The 18025-nt window shown below is 41.4% G+C and overlaps 1 protein-coding gene and 1 long non-coding RNA gene across 3 annotated transcripts in view; one reads left to right on the top strand and one right to left on the bottom strand.

Moving 5' to 3' along the window:
• Positions 1 to 18025, bottom strand: part of C8B (complement C8 beta chain) — a 46054-nt gene that overhangs the window by 27658 nt on the left and 371 nt on the right. Inside the window, exons 2-5 of the mRNA XM_077149517.1 lie at positions 10568 to 10724; positions 6928 to 7069; positions 5062 to 5203; positions 1973 to 2105 (exon numbers count right to left, since the gene is read on the bottom strand). Coding sequence (XP_077005632.1) covers positions 1973 to 2105; positions 5062 to 5203; positions 6928 to 7069; positions 10568 to 10724 — 574 coding nt within the window. The remainder of the gene's footprint in view (positions 1 to 1972; positions 2106 to 5061; positions 5204 to 6927; positions 7070 to 10567; positions 10725 to 18025) is intronic.
• LOC143674169 (uncharacterized) lies at positions 1708 to 17958 on the top strand. Of its 2 annotated transcripts, none has more exons than XR_013170942.1 (5): positions 1708 to 1868; positions 10584 to 10765; positions 13729 to 13800; positions 16216 to 16321; positions 17544 to 17958. It is a non-coding gene; the product is annotated as an uncharacterized LOC143674169 (long non-coding RNA). The 2 variants fall into 2 exon arrangements; XR_013170941.1 differs by lacking the exon at positions 1708 to 1868 and adding an exon at positions 6904 to 6975 and having other exon boundaries at positions 17544 to 17957.

Below are 18025 nucleotides of genomic sequence, written 5' to 3'. Positions count from 1 at the left end.
ATTTATTGTTTGAGTGTGTTGTTTAACCTCTATCCTTTTGTGAATTTTCCAGCTCTCCACCTGTTATGATTTCCACCTTCATTCCATAATGATCAGAGAAAATGCTTTGTATAATTTCAATCTTTTTAAGTTTATTGAGACTTGTTTTGTGACTCAGCATGTGTTCTATCCTGGAGAATGAAAATGATCCGTTAGCACTAGAGAATGTATATCCTGCTGTTTGGGGGTGCAGTGTTCTATATATGTCCGCTGGGTCTCGTTCACTTATCATATTGTTCAGGTTCTCTGTGTTATTCTTCATTTGTACTTGCCTTGGATTTGCGGTGCAGCTTTTTTTTTTCTTTGCTGTGTGGCAGGGTCACACTTCAGGTTTTTTCTGTGTGAGTATCCTGCTATTGCAATACATTTGTTGAATTTGTTTGTTTGTTCATTTTTGTTGATTTCTTTGTTGGTTTTTTGGAATGTGCATGGGCCAGAAATTGAATCTGGGTCTCCCGCATGGCAGGCAGAATTGACCACTGAACTACCCTCATACCCCACCCCTACCTCGATTTATATAACAACTTTAAAGATTGCACTTTCCATGAATTATTTTACCTCCAGGAGAAAGCTTCATTTCTTCTGTTCCTTCTCTGGGAATTTTGATCTATTCTGTTTGGTTTTGTTTGGCTACTATTGTTTTTTACACTGTTTTGGCTGCTTTTGCCTGGATGGCAAATTCTGGGAGAAGGGTCACCCTGGAGAGGACTGTTCCAGTCAGTATTTCCCAGACAAAGCAGAGCCAGAGACCACAAAGGGGGTGTACACTGGCTCCAAAGTGCCCTGGGGAGGGGATTAGAACCAACACCAAAAGCCTCTTTGACAGCTTCGCAAAGCTGTGCTTTCCTAGCCTGCCCAGCAAATGCAGTCCTCCAGCTGTTTCCTGCAGCCCTGAGGGAAGCACTGTGTCTTTAAATCTCCACCACCTCCACCCTTGTTGAGGTGGGATTCAAACGAGGACCTTTGTCAGCTGCAGGTTGAAACAGCAGCTCAGATCTGGATCCAGCAATCTGTCTTCACAAGTTAAAAGTCATGATCTGTGATCAGCTGTGTCCACCTCTGTTCTTGGGGAAGAGGATTTTTCTATCTCTTTCTGTCTGCAGTGAGCTAGTCAGGGTCTGGACCCCAAGATGGTCCATGAGAGTGGGGGATGGGCACTCAAACAGCTGCATGGAGAGAGCAGCTCACTTTTCTAGCCTATAGTTTACCAGCCTCTTCCTCCCACATGCTCCCGGATGCTGTACAATGTTCTGCTGGTCCCTGGAACCCAGAACAGTTGTCTCAGACAGTTCCCGCCTATTTCACGCCATGTTGGTGGAAGGATGCATCCTGGAACACTCTACCCTGCCATCTTCACCAAAAGTACTCCTACTATTAATCTCTATGTTGGTTTTATACTTTAGAATGCTTAGAACAATGCCTGGTTCTAAAGGCCAAGGACTTGGTAATTAAAACAACAACAATAATAATAATAACAAGAGTTAATGGTTCCTGAGGACGTATCACTAAACCAGATACTTTGCTAAGCACTTTACAGTCATCTAACTGTAGTTATCTCACTAATCCTCAACCTGCAGAGTAGAACCTTCATCACTCCCAAATAATAATGAGGAAATAGAAGCTCAGTGTGTTTATGACCACACAGAATCTGCATGACTCCTAATCCTAAACTGCTCTTCTATCCTCATAGTAGCTAACATTATTATCACTATTGTTACTATTATTACTGCTACAAATTCTACTACTGGTCCTACATGCAACACTTCAGCACTTCATCCTCAGCACAATGTCTTGAGGACATTGAAACTCAGAGAGAAGAAGTGATGCAGGTGAGCTCACAGACCCAGCAGGTCTGGTCTGGAATCCCTATTATCTGACCCCATGTCCCATACTCACTTCATTGCCCTGCAGTTGTTTTCTTGCCGTGGATTACCTGTGTGGTGTAGCTTTCCACATTGTATGGCTTCCTAAACCTCGTGTTCTGGATGTAATGGGGGGAGCATCCACCACCATAATACCTATGATCTAGAACTGGGCCCTCCAAACGGTTTGTAAACAGATTTAACCTGTAAGTAAAGCACAGAGAGGATGAAGGGGTTAGGGTCTAAGGTTGCATTAATTGAATTGGCAGACCCTACTAAATGAAAGCCAAACTCCTAGGTACGGCTTTCAAAGTCCTTATATCTGCTCCCAAACCAACTTTCCAGCTTCCTCGCTGGCCACACCTAACCATAACCACATACCTTGGTTGCCAGTCAGTTGGTGATGCTTACTCCTCCTCAAATCTGCTTGACTCCTCCTAAGTACAAGTGCTGTTTCTTGTATCCAGAATGCCCTTCCAACCATTCACCGTTTTATCTCCTATTGGTCTTTCAAGATGGGGCCTTTGTTGTTGTGAGAAGTTGTGGGAAGTTGTTGCTGATACCACTCCCACCTGAAACCTCCACCCAAACTGGGTTAGGGGCCCTTACAACACGTCCTGCTTGCCCCACCATGCATGTATCATTCTGCACCGTTACAGTTTCCTTTTGAGATTTCAGTCTCCTCATCTGCAAAATTGGGACTACAAAAATATCTACCTCGTGGCACTGTGGTGAAGATCACACCTGCCAGTACCTCGGCACATAAAGCACTGCATGGCATGTGATCAATGTTTACCCATGTGTGTCTTGCCCTCACTGGGTGCGCTTACTGAGGGTGATTTTCTCCTTCATTTCTGTTCGGCCTCCATCTCAGAACACATTTAAAATAATTACTGCTGCTCAAGGGTCTAACTGGTGACAGACACTGAGCCTGTGTGTGGGTGTCTGTGCGTGTGTGTGTGTGCGTGTGTGTGTGAAGGGGGTGGTCTCCATGCATTGTCTCATGCAATGCCCCATGGCCCTAAGCAGTAGGTATTATTTTCCACTTTAGAGAGGAGGGAAATCCAGCCTCTACTTAATAACATAATAATAATATATAATGATAATATGTATGATTATTATATAAAATATAAAATCATGATAATAACTTAAATATTTCCCACTGTTTCCTACAGCAGCCCTCCATTCTTGATGGACTCTCATGACTGAAAGTCCTTTGTATGTTGGTTGCAGCTGTGTCTCCTTTAGCTTCTTTTAACCTTGGTTTTGTTCCTAACCAGAATTGTCCTAGACTCTCTTTCTTATGACAGATCCACAAAAATCACATTAATGCATATTTGTTCATTTTATTTCACAAATATAACATGGCGCTTACCATGTGGTGACACCATCCTAATCAACTTATACATATTACTTGTTTACTCCTCTTAGCAACCTTCAAGGGTAGATATTATTATTATCCCCATTTTATAGATGAGGAAACTGAGGTATGGGGAGGGAAACTGATCCACTTCCTCACTCCTAGCAGTAATTGGTGAGGCCAGCATTTGAAGTCCAATGGACTGGTTCCAGAGTTTATGTTCTTCCCACCACACAAGCTGCCTCTCACGTATTCAATCCTCACAGAACTTTGAAAGAAGGATATTCGTGATTTTCTTCTACACGTGACAATAGTAGAACTTCACATAGATAAGTGCCTCATTTAAGGTCAAGGTCTCCTGGCCAGTGGCCCTCACACAAGGGTGAGTAGGACTGTACTACCCGGCTTTGAATGTGGGCTCTGCCACCCTCAAGCTGTGTGACCCCTGCAAGCCCACTTAACTTTTCTGTGCCTTAGTCGCCCACTCTGGAAGGTTGGGTTTCAATAACTAGCTTATAAGGTGGGCCTGAGAGGAGGCTCCCATGGGAAGATCCTCTTGTTAATAACAACCTTTAAGAGTTAAGGTTTGATTTTCATTTAGGGAGTTGAGTTCCATTCAAGGCCATTGCTCCCCTCCCCACACTGCATCACCTACTATGGATTCCTCATGCTTACTAAGGAAGGGTCTCACTCTTTCACCTGCAGGCTTTGATGCTGCAGAATTTGACAAGAAAGTAGAGTGGAGGGGTAGGGTCAAAGTCAGAGGAACTCGGAAGAGGCACCTCGCCTCTCTGACTTTGCTGGAGGTTTAGACCAACTCAAAGATACCCAGAAATTTTAAACACAAATTGATTCCAGACCTGTCTTGGAAATCCATTTCTTTACTAACCATTTATGAGCCTCTCTTTGGGACCAGGCCTTATAATGAGGCCTAAGGATACAGAAACAGATAAAACCTGCCTCACAAGTTGTTAATAGGATTCAAAAGCTAATACTTAGAAAGCACTTAACAGGGTCACATGCCAGACATTAAAATAAATGTTCACCTCCAACCCTCCTGCAGCAGCACAACTGCTCTACCCCCTCTGCCCCTATCCCTGCACCAGCCCTCCTTTGTGATCTGTGTCTGGCCACCGGACAAGCTCCTGGAGTTCACTGGAACTATTCTGAGAGAGCAGCCAGAAGCATCTGCTCACACTACTTTTTTTTTTTTTGAGAGTAATATGTTTATTTGCTACCATGCTATTTTTAGGGTTTTTAAAAATGTAATTTTATTGAGATACATTCATATACCATAAATCCATCCAAAGTGCACCATCAGTGGCTCCCAGTATCATCACACAGTTGTGCAATCATCACCAAATAAATTTTGGAATCTCTATTACTCCAATCATAATAATAATAAGATAAAATAAAAATATATACTCAAACCCCAAGTATCCCATACTCCTTATGCCCCCTATTCTTGACCCCTAGTATCAATGTACATTTGTTACTGTTGATGAGAGACTATTAAGATATTACTATTAATTGTAGTTCATAGTTACTACATTCATATATATGTTTGTTTGTTTATTTATTTTTGGTGCACGGTCTGGGACTTGAACCTGGGTCTCCTGCATGGAAGGCGAACATTTTACCGCTGAACCCACCTGTGCACCCACTGGGATGCTTACATTCATTCTTTACAGTAAGGAAAGAGAGGAACTTTGTTTTTATCAGCTTCTTCCCTCTGTGTTCTCCGGAATTGTGTTTAACATTGTGCCTTCTCACCCACATGGTAGAAGGACAGTAACTTACCCACTGGCCAGAGTATCAATGGCCCAGTATTGTTCCATCTCACGCTGACATTTTGCATATATTCTTCTGCAGTTTGCCTCATCCGAGTGGTCCCCACAGTCATTGTCCCCATTGCAAAGAAGCCTGCGGTTAATGCACCTCCCTGGGATGGAGAAAGGACATTACCCACAGTCACGTGGCTGACAGGGAGGGGCGCCCACCCGGCCTGAGCACCTACTATGTACCAGGCACTCTGCTGGGCCTTTGATGCTTTGTCTTGATTGGTACTCATGTACTGGGGTGGGTTGCTAATGGCATCAACAGCTTAGTCCTCTGTCTCAATTTTCCCCAAAACGAGGCCACCATGGTATTTCTGAAAACACCTGGTAGGGAGACTATTTGAAATTATTCTGGAAAGGGGAGGGGAGGGGAGAGAAGTGGCCAGAGAGGAGGGAAGTCTGAACGTTTCTCCATAAGGCAGGAGAGAGGAGGTGAGTTTGGTGGGTCCTGCAAGTAGTGATCAGCTGTGTGACCTTTCACAAACCCCCTGCCTAAACTTACTCATCTGCAAAATAGGAAATCATCATCTCTACCCCATAGGGTTGTTGGGAATGTAAATGAGTAAATAGAACAGTATTGTGTACATGTTATCATCACTACTCTTTAGTATTTTTGTGGGCCAAGTTCATAGTGCTGGCAAATATTTGCAGCCGCATTGGAATTTATAACTGTCTAATAAAAATTCTTTCTAGCTAGCTTCAACATCATAACCATTTGGATTGTGAGCAATTTTTTGCATTTATTTCACTTTCTTAAAATTTTTCCCCCTAGTGATTTGATTTTCTTTCTTATTTATATTTTCTTGGGAGATAAAGACAGGTCACCCTATTTCCTTAGATATGCCTGGTCACTTTTAACCAATGCTCTTGGGATGTTAAAGGCAGAAGAAGAACAATTTGGTCTTCAAATGTTTCTTACCAGGCATTTAAACTAAAGCCTGCCCAAGTAACCGTTACAGTTTTGGTCAGAATCATGGAACACTGGCCATAATGAGTCCATAGATGCACTGTAAAAAAGTCTTTCAAATTTATTAGATTGAATTTTGCCTTTGCAATAAACCCTAGAAATTGCTCTAAGGATTCTTAATTCTTTCTTGAAAGATCCTTAAGCTCATTCCACATGGGTACAGTGAATCTAGAGAGTTGCAACTGCCATATAGATAATTTGGGTTAAAATACCCTTATTTTTGTGCTAGACTTGGAGAAATAGAAAGGCACATGTTTGCTTGAATTTGGTAGATGAATGAATTGAAAAGACAAGTGTTCACTTAATCCATAGCTGATGATTATTCATTTGTGCCCTTCCTTTCCTTCCTTTCTGCTTCATTCCTTCTCTCCCTCCTTCCTTCCTCCCGTTAATGAAAATCTTTACTATCATGTGCCAGAGGCCACTTGACTTCTTGAGGCAGAAATGCAAAAGACAGAGGCCCTCCCCTAGATCACAAAGTCAAATTGAGATCTGACCTAGGATTTTTGGGTTTTGATTCTAGCATACATAATTTTAATTTCCTTTATGTCAGTGAATTCAAAATAATCCCCAAATTCTTAATTCCAGCTTCTCCACTTACCTGCTCATTGATTTTGGGAAAGTACCTCCCCAAGTCTCATTTTCTTAATTCACAAAAGGGGACTAAAAATAACATCTACTTCATAGGATTGTTTTTATGAAATAGCACACACAAAAGGAGGTCAGAGGGTTGAGGAAGCTTCCTGGCCTATCCCATGATCTTGACTTTGTGAACTAGTCAATGACCAGTCCTTTCATCAACATGTGCCATTATTGTCTCATTTAAAAGCTGTCCCCTCCCACCCCTACATCCATTTATACCTGTCTGTGCACACACGAAGCCTTCACATCGCACTTGACTTCGGCACGGTGTGTTGGTAACACAGTCTTCTACTTCCTTGTCAGAGAAGTTGCATGGTTCCCCATAGAACTGAGAGGGCCGGAGCAAGTAGGCATATCTGTACTGTAGCAGAGAGAAGCAGGGTAAACCAAGGGCTGAGTCAACTGTGGGACCATTATACAAATGGGATTCAATATACAAAAGGTCCTCTGGCCAGGACTTGGGCCCCAGGCAGAGCATCCAATTGCCTGATTTCTGCTCTCCCAGCTCCTCCTGCTTCCCTCATTATATATAGTTAAAGATCTATGTTGTGATTGGCTGTATACCAGATGATTTCTCCAACTAGACTGAGACCTTTCTGAGAGTAAGGACTTTGCCTTTGATTTCTGTATCTGCAGTGATCAGGAAAGATTTGTTGGGCTTTGGAGTCAAAAGCTAGTAGGTAGATTCATGTAGTCAGTTCAATAATAAAGCAATCTCTCACCTTGATTACTCCCATGGATTGAATCAAATATTTCAATTGCTCCTTGAGGCAGTTAGTATATTGCAAATGAAAAAGAAGGTGCTTTGGGGGCACGGCTGACTCTGTCACTTCCTCCTTAGGTGTTGTTGGGCAATTTACTTAACCTTTGTGAATCTCAATTTATTCATCTGTACAGTGGGGAAAATGAATAACTTGCATGTATAGTTATGAAGATTAAATGAGATATAGACATATAGAGAGGACTCAGCGTACTGTTTGGTACATAGTAGGCACTAAATTTCTTATATTTCATTTTCTTTTTTATTCACAAGGATTTTCTAGTAGTCAATATTGCTATATCCCTACCTTCTTGTTCATTTATATTAAAAATATTGATTGTGCATGCTGGGCACTGCTGCCCAATGTTGAAAAAGGTAGGTGTTAATCTCATTTGCTTATCATAACCAGGTCCTCTAGGCTGCCCTGAAGAAGTCACAGAGGGTGATGGTGATGGTGACAGTGAGGCGCACTAGGCAGTCACAGCACAAATTAACCTGGTGCTCTCACAAACTCTGCCCTAGTGCTGAATCCTGAATGGTTGAAAGCTCTATGTTAGGAGTATTGTGCAAAGTTCTTACCAAGAAAAAGTGTTCCATGCCTGAAGAATACCTCCATGCAAAGCCAATTAGTTGGATTATTTTGGCATTTATTAACTATGCTAGAGAGAATTCAAAAAGAAATGAAAAGAAAAAATAAAAGCATTTTCAAGTGATCACTTTAATTCCTGGCTGTGCATAAAGTCCTACTTAGGGGAAGCTTCCCCCTGATGGTAGGTGTGTGTGCCAGGAATGGGGACACTGTTACACTTGTAAATCCCTTTCTATTTTACAGCCTAAATCTTAACGTATAATTTTGCTAATAGATTATTGCTTTTTTACTAAGAGATAATATCAGCCAATAGAAATGTATTTTGAAAACAATTATTTTATTCAGCACTTTTGCATGCATTAAAGCAAAATGGATTTTATCAGCAAAGTATTATTGTTTAGATATTAAAAACACAAACAAAAACAGAAAGTACCATGATAGGGGATGAGCAGAGCATTTTGTAAGCTCACAGAGGAATCCCCATTGCAAACCTAGGAAATGGTGGCTGACTTCAGGAGGAAGTGACATCTAAGCTGAGTTCTGAAGGACAGCTAGAAAGGCTAGGCAAAATGGAAGAGTAATTCAGGTGGAGAAAATTGCTGTGCCAAAGCTAAGAGACCACAGAGAATGTCTTTTGTTCAAGCAAACAGAAAGAGATTTATCATGGCAGAGAGAAGCGTGCAAGAGGGAGGTTGGCAAGAGCTGGATGGGGCATAGTCAGGGGACAGGTAATGCAGGTACGTCCAGGACTTCCTAAGGTCAGATTTGGAATTTTGTTCTGGAGCAATGAGAATCCAAAGGATTCTAAGCAACAGAAGGAAGTGATCAGATTTGGATGGTTTTAAGATTTTTTTCATAGTCACGATTTTGGTACACAAAAGTGGCAAATCAGGAAAACATCCCCTTTTGTAGAATGACACATTTACAAGGCACAGTTATTACTTGTATGGCATCTGAACTTGTGGCTTTGGAAATCCAAAAGCAGAAACAAAAATAACCATTCGCCCATGCTCCTTTGCAATTCAAGAAGGTCATCCTAGAGAACAGAGACTAGCAGGATAGGGGTAAAGTCTGCAAAGAAAACTGTGAGAAGACAAATCCAAGGATAAAATGCATTTGAGGAGTATGAAATGATGGAGGAAATACATCTCACAACCCAGCCTGAAAGGTTTTGTTAAGTCCCCAGCCACAGCCCCTACAGATAGCAATAATGTCCAGCTCAAGGAAAGTGTGTAGTAAATTCTGAGGAGCCATGGCTAGCTGGCTGACTGGCTGGCTGACTCATGCTGAGTGTTCCTGGTTTATGGTGCAGATGAAGCAATTATCCAGATAATTGGATCAATGTTGATTACTTCAGCAATAAGGCCTACTTTGGGAACTGAATGATCCTCCCTGGCTCTCCACATTGATCCAATTAATTGTGTAATTGTCCTGGGCCTACTTCTACCACCTCTTTAGAGGCCTTGCCCATGGCTGATTTGGTTTTCCAAGGAGCTGGGGAAATGGCAGCCATTCTTTTTTATCTGACACATCTGCTGTGCGCAGAACTGGGATCTTGGGTCCACCGTCATAGGACAAGGGAAACTGAAGGACAAATGCTGCAGATACTGCATGTTTTTATTAGTGGAACACTGGACAAGAAGCCACTGGCCTGAGTTCAAGGCCTGTATTTGTTACCATGTAAACCTGAGAAATCACTTATCCACTCTGTGTCTCGCTTTACCCACCTGCCTAACTGAAAAGGTAACACCTATCCTCCTTCCTTAGAGCTATGTCATGAAAATATGATGAGACCAAAAAATACATATTTAGGGAGCACTTACTATGTGTCAGAAATTGGCCTATACCCTGAGGATACAGAATGGAACAATCCTCCCAGAGTTAACCATTTAGTGGAAAGGTAAAAAGACATCAGTGGAGCGTGATAGATCCTGGGATGCAGGAGAGTAAAGTTCCAAAAAATGAATAGGAGTTAGCCAATGACAGAAATAAGAGAGGTCATTCCTGCCCAAGAAAGCAGCAGGTATAAAGACACTACAATGACAGAAGGAGTGAACTTTTCAGAGAAATGCAAATGCTTGTTATGAACGACAGGTCTAGGTCATGGGGCTCCTGGAATACCTTGAGGCTGGACTTGATCCTAAAGGCCCTGGGTGGACTCTGAATGGTTTCAAGTTGGGGAAGAATAGTTCAGATTTGCAGTTGTGATAGCTCACCACCCTGGTTGCAGCATGAAGGGTGGGTTGAAGAGTCAGTCTAATGAGGAAGCTGCTAGAATGAGCAAGGACAGAAGTGCTTTGGGAAAAAAAAACCATGAAGAACCAAGGAAAAAGGATCTGATTCCTACTTGGAAACCCAGGGGTAAAGGATTCATTAATTAAATCACCCAACATGTACTGAGGGCCTGCCATGCTATGCAATACTAGCAGTTATTGTCAGTGTTGCCTCAGTCAGTCTTGGTGAGGATCAGGGCTCCAGGAAACAATCTACTACAAGTCCTGGGCACTTACCCTTTTCTTCTGGCAGGGATCACATGTAGTCCAGGAGGACCAGCTGGACAGCTCACAATCAATAGGCATTGTGAACACATCTGCATTCCGCGTCTGTCTGCTCTTGGCAAGGCTCGTGTTGACTGCATTTGACTCAAGGGAGTGTGGCCTTTCACCACTGAAGAGGCAAGATGAGAGAAAAAAATCAAGGGCCAGAAGGTAAGTAAGTATACAATAACCAACTTGTGCATTCAATAAATACATATTTTCTCACTCAGGCAAGTCTATTAGCTTCTCACTCAAGTGTAGGTTAATTTGTCCAACAAATATTTATTGAACATCCAGTAAGTACCTAACACTATTGTTAGCTGTGGTGGTAAGAGTATTGAACACGGATCAGAAGAGAGTCCATTATAACTGTTATTTCTAAATTCTGAAATGCTGAGCTCTTTGTGTATAACCCACCTGGTTGTTTCCTGGAACTCTGGGTGTTTCTGTGACACCTGAGACTCAGAGTTAGAGCTCTGAAGCTGTGAAAGTCAGCATTACCCCATCCAGCAACTATTAAAAAGTTGAAAAAGTGATCAGACTTCAACTAGAGATATGAAGAAGCTGATCTTGATAGGACTAAAGTAAATCCGAATACAAGGTAAAGAAGGATATGGTCTATATTTTAAAATTTCAATTTCTGTGTGAGACCAAAAGAAGAGATGTTTATATGGTGCAAAATTTATATTTTTGGTAGCACATTTTCTAATCTAACTTGTATTGTCAGTTTATTTGAACACCATGGAATCTTGAATAGGGAGGGAGATCTTGTTAGTTTGTACAGATCAGTGTGATGCCCTGATACATTCCAGAATAATATGGACAGAGAATAAAAAAGTGTTTACAAAGTCCCCTTGAGGGAGTGGAGAGAAAGGAGGAAATATTAAACTTCCCGATCTGGGGAATTCCAGATATTCTCATGAGCTTAGGGGACAACAAATTTAATAGGCTGAGCTTTCGATCTTAGGGCTCACCCCGATGTAACTTATTCCTGCAAAGGAGAAGCTAAGTCTATTTATGACTATGCCTGAGAGTAACCCCAAGAGAACCTCTTCTGTTGCTCAGATGTGGCCTCTCTCTCTAAGCCAACTTGGCAGGTGAATGCACTGCCCTCCCCCTTACGTGGGATGTGATTCCCAAGGAAGTCCTGGCAATGTGGGACATGCCTCCTGGGACGAGCTGGGACCTGGCATCATATGATTAAGAGAGTTTTCTTAACTAAAAGGGGGAAGAGAGAAATGAGACAAAATAAAGTTTCAGTGGTTGAAAGATTTCAAATGGAGTTGAGAGGTTATTCTGGAAGCTATTCTTTTTTTTTTTTTTTTGAAAGTTATTCTTGTGCATTATATAAATATTCCATCCTAGTTTTTAGTATTTAGTATTATATTTAGTATTACAATAGCTAGGAGAAAATACCTCAAACTGTTGAACTGTATTCCAGTAGCCTTGATCTTGAAGATGATTGTATAACTATATAACTTTTGCAGTATTACTGCATGATTGTGAAAAGCTTGTGGCTTACATTCCCTTTGTCCAGGGCATGGATAGATGAGTAAAAAAAAATAAATCACTAATATGGAGGGACAAGGGGTAAAAATTGGGTAGATTGCAACACTAATGGTTAATGAGAGGGAGGGGTAAGGGATATGGGATGCTTGGGTTTTTTCTTTTTTTTTTTCTGGAATGATACAAACATTTTAAAAATGATTATGATGACAAATACACAACTCTGTGATGATATTGTGAGCCATTGATTATATACTTTGGATGGACTGTATGGTGCATGAAGATATTTCAATAAAAATATTTTTTTAAAAAAGAGAAGACAATCCATTAGCAGGTAGTAATCTTGTTATGGTCTTTCAACCTCTAAGAACTTCAATTTTCTCACCTATATAATAGGAATACACGTACTATCTTCATAAGGTTCTTTCTAGGATTAAATAAAAAAGCATAAGTGAAAGCACTTCATAAACTCTAAAGTGCTAAATATATGTAGGAAATATAACCACAGCTAGTTGTATGAGCTTAGGCAATTCATTCCCCATCTCTGGTACATTGTTTTATCCTAAGGAAAATGAAAGGTTTGAACTAGATGATCTTTAAGGGTTGTTCTCATATTAAGAGTCCACGAAACATTTCCTGAAACAAATTGTATTCAGGGCACAGTACTACAGGGAAACAGGAGACGCAGGTTCTGCCTTCTGGAACTCACAGTTTGTCTTACAGCAGAAAAGAGAAATATGTCTCGAGTTTTAGCTCTGTAGGACTTTATCCAATTAGCAGGGTTTTTAAGCTTGTGGGCTCCATGGCCAGATTTGTGATTTAGGCCTTTTTGGCCATAGCCTTGGAGGCTGGTGGGAGTAGGGAGAGCTTGCAGGCAGCGAAAGCTCGCATAATAGTACCATCCCGTCATATGAACCTGAACTAAGCGGTGAGAGGACCAGACTCAGGAGACATTTTTCAGGTGGAACTGATAGAGAGGGATGTGTAATTGGAGGGGGATCAGTGAGAGGAGAGGAAGGAGTTTGGGTTATGCGGGTTACCAATTTGAGTACATGAGTGGGTGCAGGACAAGGAGGAAAGGGGCAGGTTCATTGGGGAAGCTGTAAATTCCAGTTGTGGTATGTTAAGTTCCAGGTGCCCAGGGAACACCCGTGTAGAGTCATTCAGTAAATAGCTGCATGTATGGGTTCAGAAGTCAGGAGAGAGATTCAAGCAAGAGATACATGAGAAGTTATGGGTGAGGCTAAGACTGTTCTTGAGAACAGAATCAGGCTGAGAATAAGCCCTTGGGGTACATCTGCTCCCCCAGCAGGCCAGAAGGGGCCTTAGGGGTGAGTGGGCACGAGGGATGGGCAGACAGTATCACCTCTGCACAGCAGTCACGCTCCTGCATGTTCAGGAACCCATAAATAAGATAAGGCAATGCTTCTGGCTGAGTTCCTAGCACACAGTCAGACATTTGGTAAAAAAAAAAAAAACAGGGAATGAAATGAGCATGTTATTTAATCTGTCTAGGCTTCCAGTGTCCCCACCTGTAATATGATAGGTGTACGGTGATCTTATTTCATCTTCCATCCGAAAAAGTACATGACTCTGCCAGATTCTAGGTAATCGGTGTTCCTTTTTAGGCCAAGAAAGAAGAGAAGACAAAGACAGCTAGGATTTGCTGAGCACTGATGTTGTGCCAAGCACCGGACTAGGTATTTTACACATGCCATCTCATTTGATCCTCAGAACAATGCTAGTAGGCAGCTATGGATCACCTTGATCAAGAGAGACAAGTGGCTTCTTCACTGTCATGCAGCTTGTACACAGTATATAGGATCTGAGCCGAAGTCTGTTTGACTCCAGGGCCTGTGCTGTGTCCATCACCCCATGTTGCCTGGAAGGGAAATGGTCCAGCATCAACGCTACCATTCCTCCCTAAGTCTGTGTAAGATGTACTTCATCCCTGTATCCAAAATTGAGTCATTAGGGAGGGCAGCACATCGTTTTCACCATCTCCAATACACCGTATGTCACTCCAGACAAGGTCATTAACAATACATTCTCACTTGGCAAAAGTCCTAAAAAGCAGATAATACTAACTACAGTGAAATCCATCTCCATGCCTGCCCTAGAGACCAGCAAAAATCAATTGCCTAGTAAAGTTGGATCTTTAACGAAAGGTCAAAGACTCTACTGGAAACCACAGGTGGATACTTTGAAATGGTTACTTGAGGCAGGAGGCCGCACGCCAGCGGGGCTTCAGAATGTGCTCTCTCTACTGATTTGCCCAGGTTTGACAAAACAATATTGTCTGTGATTTGGCTTCTCCTAAGTATGTATTTGACAGCCCTGCAGGATACTCTCTTCCTACTTCAACGACAAAAGTTACATTGGGTTTTTAGCAACCATCAGTCCAACTCAGGGGCCACAGTTGAGACTGAGTGGGCAAGTAATGCACATGTGCTATTAAGAGTCACAATTATTTTCCTCTCTGAGATTTGAAAGCCAGTTAATGGGCAAATGATCGCTTTTAGAAGGAACTTGGTAAGAAGTAGTTATAACCACCAGATCTCTCATTTTTGTGCCCAATCTTCATTACGGAGGTAGCAATGTAATGAAGTAATCAGCTGAATAAATAGTATGTTTGTAAATTACACTGATGAAATGCGCATGGTTTATTAGTACTACAAAATGCAAATCTGAAAGGCTAGCATGAGATCGCATCTTTAATTCCTCAGTACAGCATGATGCCACATAAAATATAGGTTAAATCAGGGTCTCTATGAATAGTTCTAACACATGCCTTTCACTCCTAAGAATTTCTATAGAAGCAAACCAGACAGCCATTTTGACTGACTTGACTTCTGTCATTCAAAATCCTCTGTATATTTTTAATTTTGAAAAATCAAACATTCCTAAAGAAGCAAAGAAAATAGTCAACACCCACATACTCACAACTGAAGACTGGCAATTGTTAACATTTTGTCATACTTGCTTCAAATAGTTTTACATATATTTTTATATGCATGATAAATAGTATTGCTTTGTGTGTGCTTTATTCACACTGTTCAAATTATTCTACAATCTGTTTTTGTCAATCAGCACTGTTTCTAAAGCCTATGCATATTGATATATAAAGAGATCTAGTTTACTTCTTTTACCTGAATCTTCTATCACAGGAAATACATTACATTTAATTTATTCTTTTTCTCTTCGAAGGGCATTTATATTTTCTCAGTGTCTTGCAATTGCAAATAATCTTACAATAAACACCCTCCATAAGTCCTTCAAATATGTGCTTCAGCTGAAGGGCTACCAAGAATGCACCTTTCCTTGGGGTGCATGAAATGCTGTTGCCAGCATTAGGACATATTTCACTGGGTCCACATTTCCCACTCGCTTTCGAACAGACATCTTTGATCAAAATAAAGATGGATCCATTGAGTGCAGTAGGGTTAGGTCAGCAATAAATTGAGAGCCATCAGCTTATATAGATGGGGCGTGTCGATGTATTTGGGCTTTCTGTAGAAATGCCCTGACACAACAACTTTCTTGTCACATACAATTTGTTAGGCAGCTGCATCCCCTTTGCAAATAGCATCCTTCCTCTTTGCTAGAAAGGGCAGCTTCTGGGTGACAGGTTTTCAATTTCTCTTCTTTCTACCGTTTGCTGTTGTAGACTTGAAATTTAAAGCAACATCTCGGGACAACAAATACGTGGTCCAGAATAGAGAAATGGCATGAGAATCCAGCAAGTCAGACATACTTTGCAGGTGGAGAAGGGTAATGCATTTATATGAGGCAGAGAGATGCACGGAGAATACAGAGGGTCTGGGGCCAGAAAAAAAAAATCTGGATTTGAATCCTTATTCTGCCAATTACTGAGTAGCCCTATGACAGTTACGTTATCTGTCTAAACTTCAGTTTCCCCTCTCTGTAAAACTAGAAATAATGGTATTTACCTCAAATAGCTGTGAGGATTAGAGTTAATGTATCGAAGTGCCTGGCACAGAGTGATTGCTCAATAAATGATCGCTTTTATGACAATGTGCTTTATTTCATCTGACTTGATTATAAGAGCAAATGAACACTAAAATCTTTCTGAGCTAATATGAAGGATGTCTCAGCATTTTCCAGAACTGAAGACTACTCTTCCATTTCACGAATGGAATTCAAAAAGCACACTATTCAGGACAGCCCCGGGGATATCCAGGGCACTAAATCTGGATTCAGGTAAGGGTTGAGTCTCGGATCCTAGTAAACATGAGTGAATCTCCTCTCCTCTCTGAAGACCAGTTTGCTCTTCTACTTGCCCACCCCATGGCCTTGCTGTAAGCATTAAACAAGGTTTCCCAACTAACAGGCCACTCATCCACTCACACCTCCACTCCCATCCTAAGAGATAAGCTACCCCCATCTGAGGACAATTTAGCCATTATCCTAACAGACAGGTCTGATTATTTTGTTGCTCCTTTGCTTAAAACTCTTCACTGGCTCCCTATTGCCTACAGGATGAGTGCAAGCTCCTTAACTAGCACCTAGCACCCACCAACTCCGTGATCTGTGATTGCAAATAATCTTACAATAAACACCCTCCGTAAGTCCTTCAAATATGTGCTTCAACTGAAGGGCTACCAAGAATGCCCCTTTCCTTGGGGTGCATGAAATGCTATTGCCAGCATTAGGACATATTTCACTGGGTCCACATTTCCCACTCTCTTTCGAACAGACTTTCTTCTATTTTGTCTCCAGCCCGTCATTCTTCTCTTGGCCTGTGCTTAAGGCCTGCTGAAGTGTACTTGAAGCTTCAAGAACAAGCCAGGCTCTTTCACATTTTCATGCCTTTGCCTACACCCCTCCTAAGGAAACACTGCTGAAGCCATCTGGCAAACACCTACTCATGTGTAAAGATTCAACTCAAGGACCATCACTTCTAGAATCCTTTACCAGACCTCATCCCCAGAGATGCTGATCACTCTCTCCATTGCATCTCCCCAGCTCCTGCACCATTCACACATTGGCTTTCTCCATGAGAATATGACCTTCTTGGGGTTTATTTATCTCGGTATCCTCAGAGCCTGACAAGGGACCTTGCATGGGAATAAAATGCTGTAGACAGGATTGCTATGGCTCCCTTAAGCTCTCCATTCCACAAATATTTCTTTGGCTTCTGAATGCTTCTCTGTTTACCCATAACACATACAAGGAAGGTCTTGAAGACTTAGTTATTCTCAGGGCCAAACTGGGATTCTTGATAATAATAGTTATTATTTATTGGTTTCCAATGAGTAGTAAATATTCATAGACCTGGTTCCAGAGGTAGTGCTCAATGGAGAGTGAGATGAGATGACAGGGGATGCCCTAGGTGCTCCTCACACTAAGTGAGAAGATTGTGCTCAGAGAACACTTATGGGCTGAATAAACAGAATGGCACTAACACTTCCTTTTCTCATAGGGGCACTCATCAGGAGACCCAGGAAGACTGAGGGCTTCAACATCTCATGATAGATGCATCAGGAGCATCTCCAAATTATCAAGTCACTAGTGCACTTTTCACAGGATCCCAAGTTTGAGATTTTACTCTGATATTTTCTTTAGCTTATTTTACTCCCTATTAACAGAAAAAAAAAGATTAAATAAATCAGTTAACATTTAACTTCTGGGAACATCTGGCATGGGGGCAGGGAGATAGAATCTGGGAATCTATAAATAATTGGTGTTGATGAGCAGGTATAGTGTGTCACTCATATATTAAAACCATCGATGTGAATTGATTCTTATTCTCTACACATAACAAACCATCTTATGCATAAAGAATCACACTGAAGCTTTGTTCAGAATATAAAACAAATGTCCTATTCTTCTCAGCCTGACAAAATACATTTAAATATGTCAGTTCTTATGAGAACTTTTGTTGAAGTCAGCCGCTTGGTTTCA

Source organism: Tamandua tetradactyla, chromosome 2 (genome assembly GCF_023851605.1).
Source record: "Tamandua tetradactyla isolate mTamTet1 chromosome 2, mTamTet1.pri, whole genome shotgun sequence".
Classification (NCBI taxonomy): domain Eukaryota; kingdom Metazoa; phylum Chordata; class Mammalia; order Pilosa; family Myrmecophagidae; genus Tamandua; species Tamandua tetradactyla.
The sequence above is the reverse complement of the archived record's forward strand: the minus strand, read 5'-3'. Positions and strand labels throughout refer to the sequence as shown.